Source organism: Nannospalax galili, unplaced genomic scaffold (assembly GCF_000622305.1).
Source record: "Nannospalax galili isolate Female #2095 unplaced genomic scaffold, S.galili_v1.0 scaffold356, whole genome shotgun sequence".
Lineage (NCBI taxonomy): Eukaryota > Metazoa > Chordata > Mammalia > Rodentia > Spalacidae > Nannospalax > Nannospalax galili.
The window spans coordinates 2,383,954-2,397,408 of record NW_008338126.1 but is presented as its reverse complement, the minus strand read 5'-3'; the positions used below and the strand labels follow the sequence as shown (position 1 = coordinate 2,397,408).

General features: G+C 48.5%; 1 protein-coding gene across 3 annotated transcripts in view; it reads left to right on the top strand.

Moving 5' to 3' along the window:
• The window catches only part of Acot11 (acyl-CoA thioesterase 11), a 64,130-nt gene that overhangs the window by 35,820 nt on the left and 14,855 nt on the right, over positions 1 to 13,455 (top strand). For all 3 annotated transcript variants that reach the window (XM_029563473.1, XM_008832992.3, XM_029563474.1), the window contains 5 exons: positions 4,797 to 4,857; positions 5,764 to 5,862; positions 6,216 to 6,351; positions 9,289 to 9,445; positions 10,474 to 10,593. In XM_029563473.1, the coding sequence (XP_029419333.1) occupies positions 4,797 to 4,857; positions 5,764 to 5,862; positions 6,216 to 6,351; positions 9,289 to 9,445; positions 10,474 to 10,593 (573 nt within the window). The remainder of the gene's footprint in view (positions 1 to 4,796; positions 4,858 to 5,763; positions 5,863 to 6,215; positions 6,352 to 9,288; positions 9,446 to 10,473; positions 10,594 to 13,455) is intronic.

The window sequence follows — 13,455 nt, the reverse complement described above, 5'->3', positions numbered from 1 at the left end:
GGGTACCTTCGTGACAAGGAATGAAGCAGTATCAGAACCTTACCATGCCTTTTTAGCAAATTAACATTTAAAAAATATTTTATTTATTATTTTTATTTTATGTGTTTGAGTGTATTGCCTGCATGTATGTGAGTGCATCTGTGTCGTGCAATGCTGTGGAGGTCAGAAGAGGGCTTCGGATTTCCCCGGAACTGGAGTTAAGGATGGTTTGTAGCCACCATGTGGGTGCTGGGACTCGAACCTGGGTCCTCTGCAAGAGCAATCAGTGTCCTTAACCTCTGAGCCATCTCTCCAGCCCCCAGCACATTAACATATTTAATCCTCAGGGCAACACTATGAGGTGATGAATATAGTGCCCTCATTTTATAAAGGAGGAAAGCCAAGGCACAGAGAAGTGAGGTAACTTGTTTAGGTTGCACAACTGGCAGAAGATCCAAGATCCACTACCAGGCAGCCATCTGGCCCTAGATTCCTTGCTTTTCACTGTGGGCTGCATGGGGGTGGGCTGGCCAGGAAGGTTGTCAAGGGAACTTCCTGGAGAGATTTGAGCTCTCTGACCGCAGGACTGTGAGCTCTGTGCTTTGGAGGCCATAATACCACATGTGGGCCTGCTCTGGTCCCCACTGCCAACTCCTGTCCTCCTCTTTGAGAAACTAGGTATGCCTTGGGTGTCTGGAAGGTTAAGGTGAATCTGGGAAGAGGGTGTGAAGGAGAAGGGCATGTTACAGAGGGCCCAGAGTATGACTGGTGGCCAGGAAAGGCTTAGCAACACCTGAGAACAACTGGAGTTTGTTTCAGTTTTTGCCATTTTCAAAAACATTTCAAACCTGGCATGGTGATGCATACCTAGAATCCTAGCACTTGGGAGACTGAGAGGGGAGAATTGCTGTGAGTTTGAGGCCAGCCTGGGATACACAGTAAAACTCTGTCTCAAAAAAACTCCAAATAAATAAGCAAAAACATTTTGGGGGCTGAAGAGATGGCTCAGAGGTTAAGAGCACTGGCTACTCTTGTAGAGGACCCAGGTTTGGTTCCTAGCACCCACATGGTGGCTAACAATTAGCCATAATCCAGGGGATCTGACACCCTCTCCTGATCTCCATGGGCATTGCACGACACAGGTGCACTTACATACATGCAGGCAATATACTCATACATATAAAATAAAAATAATGAATAAAATAAAAACATTTCAAGGAACTGACATAGCGGCACACGCCTATAATACCAGCATGGAGGAGTGGAGGTAGGAGGGTCATGAGTTCAAGGTTAGCCTGTGTTGGGGTCCTCTGTTATGCAAAGTAGAAGTCTCTTCATGTCCGGATAGCTCACGAGCTCGGAAACCATGTGCTGCAGATTCCTTTTCATAGCAGAGTGCCTTCCTGGCATCCTCCCTGACTCTTCTTTTAAAGTGCTCGCCACAAATACATGCCCTCCGGCACAGGAGCTACCAGGTTTTTAATCAGGCGTTGTCTGATAGCCTGATAGAAGCCCACCGCCCTATGTAAATGAGGCATCCTAAAAGTACCTATCAGCTAAGGCTTCTTCTGCTGTCTCTACACTATAAATAGTCCTAGTTTTACCCCAATAAAGCTGGAGCTGGAGCTGAATCACTGAGATCTGAGCTGAGTCACTTGTCTTGAGCTGTAACACTAAATCCTGTGATCCAGTCTCCCCGGGGGGCGCTATTCCTCTGTCACCGACTCGCGGACACCCTGGCTTTCGCCGTCCCTCGTACGCTTCCCGTGTGGTCCAAGTGGCCAGTGGACCTCACATCCTGAGGAAGGTATATGGGTGAAATAGGGACGGGATCGACTGAGTAGACCTCAGTAGCGGAGGAACTTTCACTGCCCAGGAGTGCGCGCTGGGACCCTGAGAGCCCAGCGCGTGCTTGCCTATAAGCCTGGTGTACATAGTGGAACCCTATTTCAAACAAAACAAGGCAAAGCAAAATATTTGCAAATGTATCAGTAAGGACTAAGAACTCATTTTAAACATAACTTCCATACCATTACTGCACCTAACAAAATGATCATCTCTCCCCACCAGCGATGTGCAGTCAGTATGCAGATGCCCATGCTGTCTCATGAGCTGGTTTTTATTTTGTTTTGCTATATAGTTGTTTTGCTATTTTAGTCAGGCTGAAAATCAGTCTGCAAGTCAGTTGAGTCTTTAGATATCCCTTACCCCTGATTCCAGCTCTCTTGTATGTGTGAAGGTGTTCTTTCTGGTTAATTTCTTACCTTTGAAGTTTGTGTGTTGAGGACAGCTGGTCATAGCTGTAAGCATCACCATGGTGTAACATGCTGCTCTGTCCCCTGAGAGCAAATGGGTCCTAGGGAAGGGCTTGGCAGGCTCTGGTTCATTAAGTGGGCCACACCTGTGCATTGTGAAGAATGTATGGAAGGTGTTGGGAAGCAGAGGCTCATGGGGACCTTGGAGGAGGCTCATCAGTAATAGGGAAGGAGCCTGTGTGGGCCCGAGCCCTGGAGATAGAGGACAAGCAGGAAAGGAGAGAAGCTCCCCAGTCCAAATGGGTGTCTGCTGGGCTCTGGGGGAGGTCACACACTTCCCTCAGCATCACATCTATCTTCTAGGGGAAGGGGGTCTGCTAGGATTGAACTCAGGGACTCAGGAATGCTAGGCAAGCACTCTACCACTGAGCCCTCCTCAGTACTCTTCCAACACCTCAGAAAGCAGATGTCTGTATTTATATCAGCAGTCCTGATCTGTTCCCAGATCCCTGGTGGTTGCCTGAAACTGTGACTGATACTAATCCTTATGCATACTATGATGTCTCCTGTAGGTACATACCTATGATAATAACTTAGTTCAAAATTAGGCACTGGTAGGGTTTGGCAAAAAGGCTAAGCCAGGTCTAGTGGCACAAGCCTGCATTGCCAGCTTACTCCAGAGACTGGGGCAGGATGATCACAGATTCAAGGCCTTTGTGAGCTACAGGGTGAGTTCAAGATCAGCCTGGGCAACTTAGTGAGAACTTGCCTCAAAATGAAAAGTAAAAAGAGCCAGGGATACAACTCAGTGTAGAGCACTTGCACAGGGTCCTAAGTTCAAGCCCCAGTACCGTGTGTGTGTGTGCGCGTGTGTATGTGTGTATAATCAAATAGACCAATTATAACAATATACTTTCATAAACATTAAAACTTTTGTTATTTCTGAAAATTTCCACTTAATATTTTCAGACTGAAGTTGATATCAGTTCATCGGAACCAGAACAGCAGTCACAAATAAGAGTGCTGCCATACCCCAGGGACCATAAAAGGGGTTTGTTGTTGTTTTGGTTTTTATCTTTTTAAATTTCTGATTATTAAAACTCCAAACACATAGAAATGTGTGAAATGGTCACTGTTACTAAGATACAGTAGTTAATGTTCTGTTTGATTTGCTTAATTTACATAAGGACAAATGTATGAATAAACATACTTTACAAATAACCATCTCCTACATGAGTGTTCGCGCAGCTGAAAACATTTACAGGGCTAAAGTCTCCAGTGCCATGAGCACATGTAACTTACTGAGTCCCTGCACTGGGCTGGCCAGGTGCCTCTCATTGGCCCTTAGAGGGATGGCAGTACCCATGAATTATCAGAACTTTACACAATAGGAAACACTCATAGAGGAGAGGTGACCAGCCCCAGGTCACTAGCTTGGTGGTGTAATAGTTGAGGCAGAGCTTGACAAACTCAGTTCTGTGTGGCCTCACTCTTGTCCTGTGACTGGCATACCGTGGAAGTGACTTCCAGGCTTGGGCAGGACGCAGTGTGTTCCACATGTTCATGAGCCAGAGGTGGAGGTCACATAGTGATTGATCCAGGCCAGCTGTCCAGGCTCCTGCCCCCTCACCCCGACAGATCATAAGCTGGGCATGCCTTGCTGCCTCCAGTTAGGCACTGAGCAAGCTAGGTGGTTCCTAGGAGATTTGTGGGAATCATTTCCAGGGGGACAGGCTGCAGCTGGGAAAAATCAGGCTGCTTCAGTACAGCCAGTCTAGAATCCCTACCCTGTTGCATGCTAGCTGGGTGATCTTAGGCAAATGACAGTCTCTCTGATGTTCAGCCCCATGTAAGCTCACCTTCTGAGCTTGTTTTGAGGTTCAAATGTGGAAGTGCGCAGCACATGTGGTAAGCATTGTTCAAGTGTTCCCGTTTTCCTACCCACCCCTTCCTTCAGCCCCTAGGACTTAGCAGGCATTCAGTAAATGTGAATGGACTGATTCAGTCGGTCTCTGTTTATGGAGGGTTCACTCTGTTACATGTACTTGGTGGGTCAGTGAGCAAAATATATGCTCCCTGGAATGGGATATAGCTCAGTGGTTCAGCACATGGCTCACATGCAGGAGCCCTGGGTTCTTTTCTCTGAACTATAAAACTGAAACAAAAGTGATTGCATTTGGCCCAGTGGCGTTTAAGGGCTGGGGAGGTAGAGATTTGCACTTCAGAAGTGTTTTGTGGGGAGGTCTTGGCACTGGGTCCAGGAAAGCTGCCCTAGGGAGGGAACTGTGGAGCAAAAAGAAGCAAAGCACCGGACAGGAGAACAGGGAGAAGCAGGAAACACGCGGAATTGTCACTTCTCAAAGCCCTGGCGTCTCCACCTGTAGGATGGGTGCTGGCACTGTCTGCTGGCTTGACAACATCACAGGTGTGAGCATGTTCTGGCGCCCTGAAGTGCTCTTGCCAGTTCCCCTCCCCTCGCCCCTCCAGCAGAGGCACTGAGTGAGGCCCCTGTCCCCTCCGCTGGCCCCTTCAGGAGGCTTACCTTTGCTTTCCTCTCCTCAGTGTCGGCCAGGTGGTGAATATCAAGGCCAAGGTGAACCGGGCCTTCAACTCCAGCATGGAGGTGTGTGTGGCTGGACCTGCTCGGGGTGGGATGGTCTTCCCTGTCCTCTTCTGTCCTCAAAGTGCCAAGCCCAAGCCCTCTCACACAGCAGGGCCCTAGCTACAGTTCCAAAATGTCTGACTAAACCTTTCCTTACCAATATTCTGTAGTGCAGAGGGAAACATGGAGGCCATGAAGGGAAGGGACTTGCTCAGGTCACAGCACTGTGCAGATACCCATGTAGGACTTCCACCCCTGGCCAGGCACATTAGTAGCAGGTGACAAGCGTGGAGGAAGGCAGTGTGGTCTGATCATGGAAGAGGCTGGGATTCAGACTGTTAGCTCACCTCTATGGCCTCTGTCCCTGCAGCTGTACAGTGGGCCATGGCTCCTGTGTTGCTGGGTGCTGAAGGTTTAGTGGGAGGATGACAAGGTGTTGTGCAGGCCTTAGGAGCTCCTGAGGAGGGCTTCATTCTTTCCATGGGCTAAAGGTTCTGAAAATTCACCTAGCAAGCCACTTGTTCCTGAAAGCTACAGAGGCTGGGGTGGTGGTGTCCTGATTATGCTTCTGGGTACATCACAAATACCCAGGTACTCCCAGGAACACCATATATCCATCCTTTCAGTTTCAACAGTGTACCTACTGAAGCTGGTTGTGGATAGGAGCATGTTTTAATCCTGTGATCAGTCTCATTCTACGGAAGAGAGATTCAGAGAAGGGAGGTGGCTTACCTGAGGTTCTCTGGGGAACTAGAGGCAGAGTTGGAACCAGCTCTAGGTCTCTGGCATTCCACACTTAGTAGGTGACACAAAAATTGAGGCCCAGCCTGGGGGTTTCTAGTGTTGCCCAGCTGAGGGCCTCCAGTAGATGGACTCTGTTCCTCCCTCCTCCCTCCTCCCTCCTCCCATCTCCCTTTTCCTCTCCAGGTGGGCATCCAGGTGGTCTCCGAGGACCTGTGCTCTGAGAAGCAATGGAGCGTGTGCAAGGCCTTGGCCACCTTTGTGGCCCACCGGGAACTCTCCAAGGTGGCTGTTCCACCACACCCCCAGGGGCCCCTTTATGACTCCAACCAGGCATCATCCCCTCCTTCCCCATCTCTCCCTGTACATCTCAAATGGGGGGAAACTTCAGAACATGCCTAAATTCTAAATGGACCCCTTTAGTTTCTGGGGCTTCTTCCAAGGAGGGAGGCTTGAGGAGTTATAGTTATATTCATGCTGTCACAATGGAGACAGAAAGGTGGACACAGAGAGGCTAGAGCCCTGAATCCCCCATCAGCCCAGGCCCAGTAGGCACCACCCTCAGGCATTAGGTGGGACTGGGAGACAGGTCACTACACTGCCTTAGAAACTTGTCCCATGGGTCCCCTGGCCAACAGGTAAAGCTGAAGCAGGTCACGCCACTGACAGAGGAAGAGAAGACCGAGCACGGGGTGGCAGCTGAGCGCCGGAGAATGCGTCTGGTTTATGCAGACACCATCAAGGACCTCCTGGCCCGCTGTGCCATCCAGGATGGTGAGTTGAATGCGGGGTTGTGCACAAGAAGGCATCTGGTACCCTTGCACCCCTGCAAGTGGAAGAAGGAAGGGATTCCCTAGGTACCGCCATCCCTGGTTGCCTCAGGCCCTTCTAGTCCTCTTTGCCTCAAGGTCTCCTTCAGGGAAAGCAGGTGTTGGAGTCGCTGACCCAGAGCCCAGGAACAGTGGAGATACAATGGGGACCTACAGAAATCCATTTGATACCCACAATGCAGTTGGGTCTCTAGGAGACATGAAGTGTGGGAAGGTAGTGAGTGCTGGGCTAGGCTTTGAAGACTTGTAGGATTTTTGTTTGTTTTTTTATTTTTATTTTATATGTATGAATGTTATGTCTGCATGTATGTAAGTGGACCATATGCATGCAATGTCTGTGGAGGCCAGAAGAGAATGTCAGATTGCCTGGAACTAGATTTATAGACTGTTGTTATCCACCATGTAGGTGCTGGGAACCAAACCAGGGCCCTCTGCAAGAACATCCAGTGCTCTTAACTGCTAAGCAATCTCTTTGGCCCCTGTTTGATTTTTTTGAGACGGGGCTTCCCTATAGCCCCAGCTAGCCTGAAACTGCCTATGGAGACCAGGCTAGCCTCATTCTCACAGAGATCCATTTGCCTCTGCCTCCTGAGTGCTGGGATTAAAGGCATGTGCCACCATACCCAGCTGACTTGTAAAATTTTTAAAAAGCATCTGTGTATTGTGTGTATATATTTTCTTTTTCCCCAAGAGAGATAAAGATAAAAAAACAAGGCTCCCTCTATCCTAGAGCCCAGGTCACCTCCACAGAGGCAAATTCTATTACTTCATTTTGAATATCTTTATAAGCATATTCCCTATGGTTTTAGTATATATTATTTAATTCCCCACTTTTCCTCAAAAGGGAGCACACAGAACACATTGTTCTATATCTTGATTTTTTTTTTTCTCTTGTGGAAATGCTCTTGGTAGTTTTTCTGTCAGTAAAAGAAGATCTGCCTTGGACTGGGTGGGATTTTGGCAGGTATAGAGAGGTGAGGAAGGTGTTCCTGCCAGAGAGCAAAGGCCCAGAGGGATGGGGATTGGGCCTTCAGTTTCTTTATCCATCTCTAGAATGTTCCTATGTGAGGTCTTCCTTGATACTGAAGGGAAGCAATTTGAGGGCAAATAGAAGGCAGTTAAACTGAGCAAAGGGATACAAACCTGTAAACCCAGCACTCAGAGGCTGAGACAGGAGGAACATGAGGTAGAGGCCAGCCTCAGCTACATATGGAGTTCAAGCCTACCCTGGGACACAGAGATCCTGTCTCAAACCCAAACCAAAACCAAAACGAAAAACAAGCAAACAAAAAACTGAGTGTCAGCTGGGCATGGTGGTGCACATGTGTAATTCTAGCACTCAGGAGGCTGGGACAGAAGGATCAGGAGTTGAAGACCAGCCTAGCCATCTGAGCTATATCTCATCCTACCCCCCAAACCCAAGGGAACATTGTGTGGTGGCTCATTCTGTAATCCTAGCACTTGGCAGGCTGAGGCAGGAGCATTGCTGTGAGTTTGAATCCAGCCTCAGCTATACAATGAGTTCCAGGTCAGTCTGGGGGCTACAGAGTAAGACCTGAAAAAAATAGAAAAGAAAAAAGACCAGTGAGATGGTTCAGCAAGTAGAGGAACTTGCTGTGTAAGCCTGACAATCTGAGCACCAGAATCCACATAAAGGTAGAAGGGGAGATCCAACTTCTCAGTTGCTCTCTGACCTCTACATGCATGCTCTTTGGTGTATGTATTGCATTCCAGGTCAACTAGAGATATATGGAGAGATCTTGACCCAATAACAGACAGAAAAACAGGTAGTCAAAAAATATTCAGAAAACCAAGGGCTGAGGTGTAAGTCAGCACTTGCATAGTACATACAAAGCACTGGGTTCAGCTCCCAGCACTGAAAGCAGCAACAACAAACCAGAAACGAAAAGCCAGGTAATTATTCAGGGGACAGAGAGGGGAGAGAGCAGATGAAACTTGCTAACCACAGTGGAACAGCTTGCTGAATTCTGAGTTCCTTGAGCCCTCTGGTACTGGGTTTGGGGGATGGAAGCCCAGCTCTGTCAGCCCTTTGTGTCTGTCCATCTCATCACAGCCCTCCCAAATCTCTCCTCTCCTGAAAGCCTGTCTCCCAGGGTCAGTCTAGATACTTTTGCCTAGCATCCAGTCAGACTAAATCTCAGCCCCAGAGTATGGTATCCTCTCCCTCAGCTCAGCCAAAGGCCTTGTTACACCTTTCAACCGTCCTGACTGTATCAACTCCAAACCTAGGTCATCCTCAATTTTCAATCCTATTTCTATCTTGCCTGTGGCATCTCACAGGGCCTTCCATCACTCTGCTGGGTCCCCTGAAGAGGACTCTCCGGTGACTCTGGAGATACATGGCAGCACCTTAGCTTTGGCTGGGCACATTGGCATATGCTTCTTGGACCCCTGAGGCCCTGTTGGCTTGCTTGTCTCTTCTACCTGGTAACCTAATGCCATTCCTGCAAGGGGCAAGGACCGGTCAAACAGGTGGCAAGTACTGTCCTAAGAGTGTAGCTGCAGAGTATGAGCAGAGCACATTATAGCTATGTTCACACCTCCCCTTCACACAGCCCTACCTGGATGGGGTTGGCGCTTGCTCCAGACAGGTGGGCACTTGAGTGCTAGAGGGGTTGCTTGATGTATCAGTGTCATATGGTCTGTGTGGAGTGGAGCAAAAGCTGGCCCAGGTGTGCCCTGTGGCAGGCTCAGGTCCCTCCTTCTGTGTCCTCGCGTTCCTTACCCAGGACCGACCTCGGCCTTATGCTCACTTAGTGATAGTAAATTAATGTCCCGGGATTGGAGGGTGGTATCCTAAGACTTCCAGGGACAGTCTACCCTCAGGGATCCTTACCTCCTTACTTTCCTCCCTGGCCAGATCTTGACAGCAAGGACTACAGCAACATGGTGCCAGCCGAGAAGACCCGTGTGGAGAGTGTGGAGCTGGTCTTGCCCCCACATGCCAATCATCAAGGCAATACCTTTGGGGGCCAGATCATGGCCTGGATGGAGAACGTGGCCACCATTGCGGCCAGGTGAGGCAGCCTCTGCTCACCTCTGCTCCTCTGCTTCCAGAGGCTGTTTCGTTGGCAAGAGAATCCCTGGCTAGTGTCAGCACTCAAGGCTCCTCAAGTGTGGCTGTTCTTCTAGGGTAACTCAGGTCTTCCAGATCCAGAGAACCAGAGAGGACCATTCTTGTGAGCTTGCTCTCCCTTCCTCTATTCACAAGACCATTCTCCTATTCCCTCTGGCCACTGGGAGCCCCTTCGATCTGGCCTTGCCTGGATTCCTAGTAACTGTTCCTTCAGGCCCTGTTGTCCCCCCTTCATGGGTCCTCACCTTTGCTCCTGGTGTGACCTCCTACCATGCAGGGCTCTGCTCTCATCCTACCTGCCTCCCCAAACCATCTTCTGTCCCTCACCCCCAAAGCTACCTCCCACTGGTCCCTCTTCTAAGTGCTGAACACTGTTCCTGCTTCCTCCTGAACCCTTGTGCCTGGTTGGAGCTCACATGACTCTAATGTAGGGATTTAAAAAAGTAGTTATTTAAAAACTAGTGACAATCACTAGTTGACATTCTTGTACCTCTGTTTCTTTGTCCTTGCCACAATCTCTGCCAGGGGGTTGTCCCCAGCCCATGCCCTCCTCCACTAGGCTAGTTTTTGTCTTTAGAACCCATGTCAGGCTGACTCTCCTCTGATGTTAAGCTGGAGATGGTGTCTAAGTAATGGCTTTTGAAGAGCCTGGGCTGTGAGTGCAGGGAGACCTGACGAGAGTGCTGGGTCTCTAGTGACTAGGAGCTTTGGGAGGGGTTTGCCCAGGTCCTGCCTAGGTTTTCTTCTCTCCTCAAACTCAGCTCCTTTTCCAGCCATGCACAGTGGCTACAGTTTGCTAAACTGGAAACAGTCTTATGCTGTGGTTTGAGCAGAACCATCCCAGGGGTTGGACCAGAGGGCTATCCCTGTGGTCCCAGGGTGGTCTGAGGCTTGGGGGTCTGGAGAAGGCTTGCCCAAATCCACTGATGCAGCATTGGCTATTTCTTGTCTTCTCATCCTCACTCACAGTCGGCTATGCCGTGCCCACCCTACACTCAAGGCCATTGAGATGTTCCACTTCCGAGGCCCATCCCAGGTGGGAGACCGTCTGGTGTTCAAAGCCATTGTGAACAATGCCTTCAAGCATAGGTGAGAGCCTGGGATGATGGGACTGGGACACCCAGGGCTGAAGGTTCTTTCCAACCTTAGAAAGAACCCTAATGCAGACCTGCCCAAGCTCTTCCCTGGCAGATGGCAGATGGGGTCATCCATATAGCCCAAGTTTAGCTAGTATTCGCTACTCTGGAATCTTCCCTGGTTCCTACTATTGTCTCACTGGCTGGTTCAGGGTCTTCTCTAGGTTTCCTAGGGGCTGTGCCTTCCATCAGTTGGGAAGGTGCCATGTGCTTGAATGCTCTGTCTATCCTCTGCTTACTGGAGAACTGAGCCCCTAGGATACATAGATCACTGGGTGCTGGGGATGCACAGGCCGTGAGGCCACTTCTTACTCACATTCTGATGTTTCTCAAACCTGTCCCACCCCATGTCCTAAAACAGTTATTCCTGAGGCTCACCTTGGAATGAATTCTGTTGTGTATTCTCATGACAGCTGACTTTATTAACTTATTTTTTTACTTTTTTTTTGTTTGGTCTTTTTGAGACATGGTCTCCCGGTAGCCCCAGCTGGCCTGGCACTCACTGTGTAGACCAGGCTGACCTTGAACACACAGAAATCCACCTGCCTCTTCCTCCCCATTGCTGAGATTACAGGAGTGTACCACCATGCCTGGTGACAGTTGAATTTATAAGACTCATTCTGGTGGTTTCTGAGAGCATAGTCTACTTATTAAAAATGAGGGGTCTGCCGGGCATGAGGGCACACACCTTTAATCCCAGCACTCGGGAGGCAGAGGCAGGAGAATCTCTGAGAGTTCAAGGCCAGCCTGGTCTACATAGTGAATTTGAGGCCAGCTGGGGCTACAGGGAGACCCTTCTCAAAAACAAAACAATGACAACAAAAAACCCAAAAAACAAACGAACAAAAAACGAGGGGTTTGGAGCCAGACAACCTGGATTCAATTTTGACTCCACTTCTCACAGGCTGTGTGACCTAGGCAAGTTATTTAACTTCTCTGAGCGTTTGTTCTTTGACTTATACCACATCTCTCTCACAATTGTGAGGGCTCACTGAGGGCTTACTAGTAGAAAACCAGAGAGAATGTTCAGTAGCGCTTAGCCTTTGTGCTGCTCAGGTTGCTGCTGCTGCAGTTATCAGTCTGCTTTCTGCTTTTTCTTGGGACTTTCAAGGTCTCGGTCCCCTGCAGCTTTTCCTGCCTACCTCTGAGACCTGGTCTTGACTTCCCTGCCTCTATGAGCTACGCATCCTGCAGTTGTAGGACTTCCTGAGGAATGGTGTTGGCTGCTGTTGTATGGCTAACAGAGATAATAAATTTCTGTGGATGGCCGCAGCTGTGCTGTTTGGAGTGTGACTGTGACTGTGCCTGGGAATCTGTGTATAATAGCAGTTTCCTATTTAGATTGCCCTCCTCTGTTGTGTCCTCTCAGAACTCCCGTGGGTTTATATTATTTTGTGGTATCTTTCTTTTTTTGATCTTGGTGGCAGAGATAAAATTGGCTTTGCCTATGTTGGGCAAATGTTCTACTACTGAGCTATATCCTCAGCCCCTTTTCTATATTTGAATATAATTATTTAAAAATATTTTATTATTTTTATTTGATGTGTATAAGTGTATTGCCTGCATGTATGTAAGTGCACCCATGTCATGTAGTACCCTTGGAGGTCAGAAGAGGGCATTGGATCCACTGGAACTGGAGTTACTGATGGTTGTTAGCCACCATGTGGGTGCTGGGAATCAAACCCAGGTCCTCTGCATGAGCAGCCAGTGTTCTTAACCACTGAGCCATTCCTCCAGTCCCTTAATATATATATATATTTTATTGTGTGTGTATGTTTGTGTGTCTGTGCAGATGCATATGTATGTGTAGATGCACTTAGAAACTAGAGGACAACCATTCCTCAGGCACCAGACTCATTATTTTGAGACAAGTTTTCTCATTGGCCTGGAGCTCACCAAGTAGATTAGACTGGCCATCCAGCAAGCCCCAGGGATCTACCTGGCTTTATTTTCCCAGTGCTGGGTTTACAAACAAACATGTGCTACCATGCTTGGCTTTAAATTTTTTTTTTTTTTGATTTATTTAGTTTTATTTTATGTGTGTGTTTTGCCCTCTTGTAAGTGCACCATGTATGTGCAATGCCTGTGGAGGCCAGAAGAGGGTATTGACTCTCCTGCAACTGGAGTTACAGACAGTTGTTAGCAGACATGTGGGTGCTGGGAACCAAACCCAGGTCCTCTACAAGAGCAGCCAGTGAGTGCTTTTTAACTGTTTTAGTTCCCTATGCTTGGCTTTTTAATGTGGGTTCTGGGAATTGAACTCAGGTCCTTGTACTTGTATGTTACTGACTGAGGTATCGCCCCAGACCCTATTATTATTATTATAAAAAATTGAGACAGGGTCTTCTGCTATAGCCCAAGCTGACCTTGAATTCATAGCAATCTTTCTGCCTCAGCCTCCCCAGTTCTGGGATTATCAGCACACACTGCTGTACCTGGCTCCCTTTGTAATTTCTAATGACTTTAACTTGTTTTTTGTTTGTTTTGTTTTGTTTTTTTTTGTTTGCTTTGAGATAGGGTCTCACTATGTAGCCTTGGCTAGCCTGGAATTTGCTGTGTAGACCAGTATAGCCTTGAACTCACAGAGATTCACGTGCTTCTGCCTCCCAAGTTCTGGGATTAAAGGCATGCACCCCCATGCCTACATTAAATTTTTTAAAAAAGTAAATTGTTGGGCGTGGTGGCGCACGCTTTTAATCCCAGCACTTGGGAGGCAGAGGCAGGCGGATATCTATGAGTTCAAGGCCAGCCTGGTCTACAATAGTGAGTTCCAGGCCAGCTGAGGCTACAGGGAGACCCTGTCTCAAAAAGACCA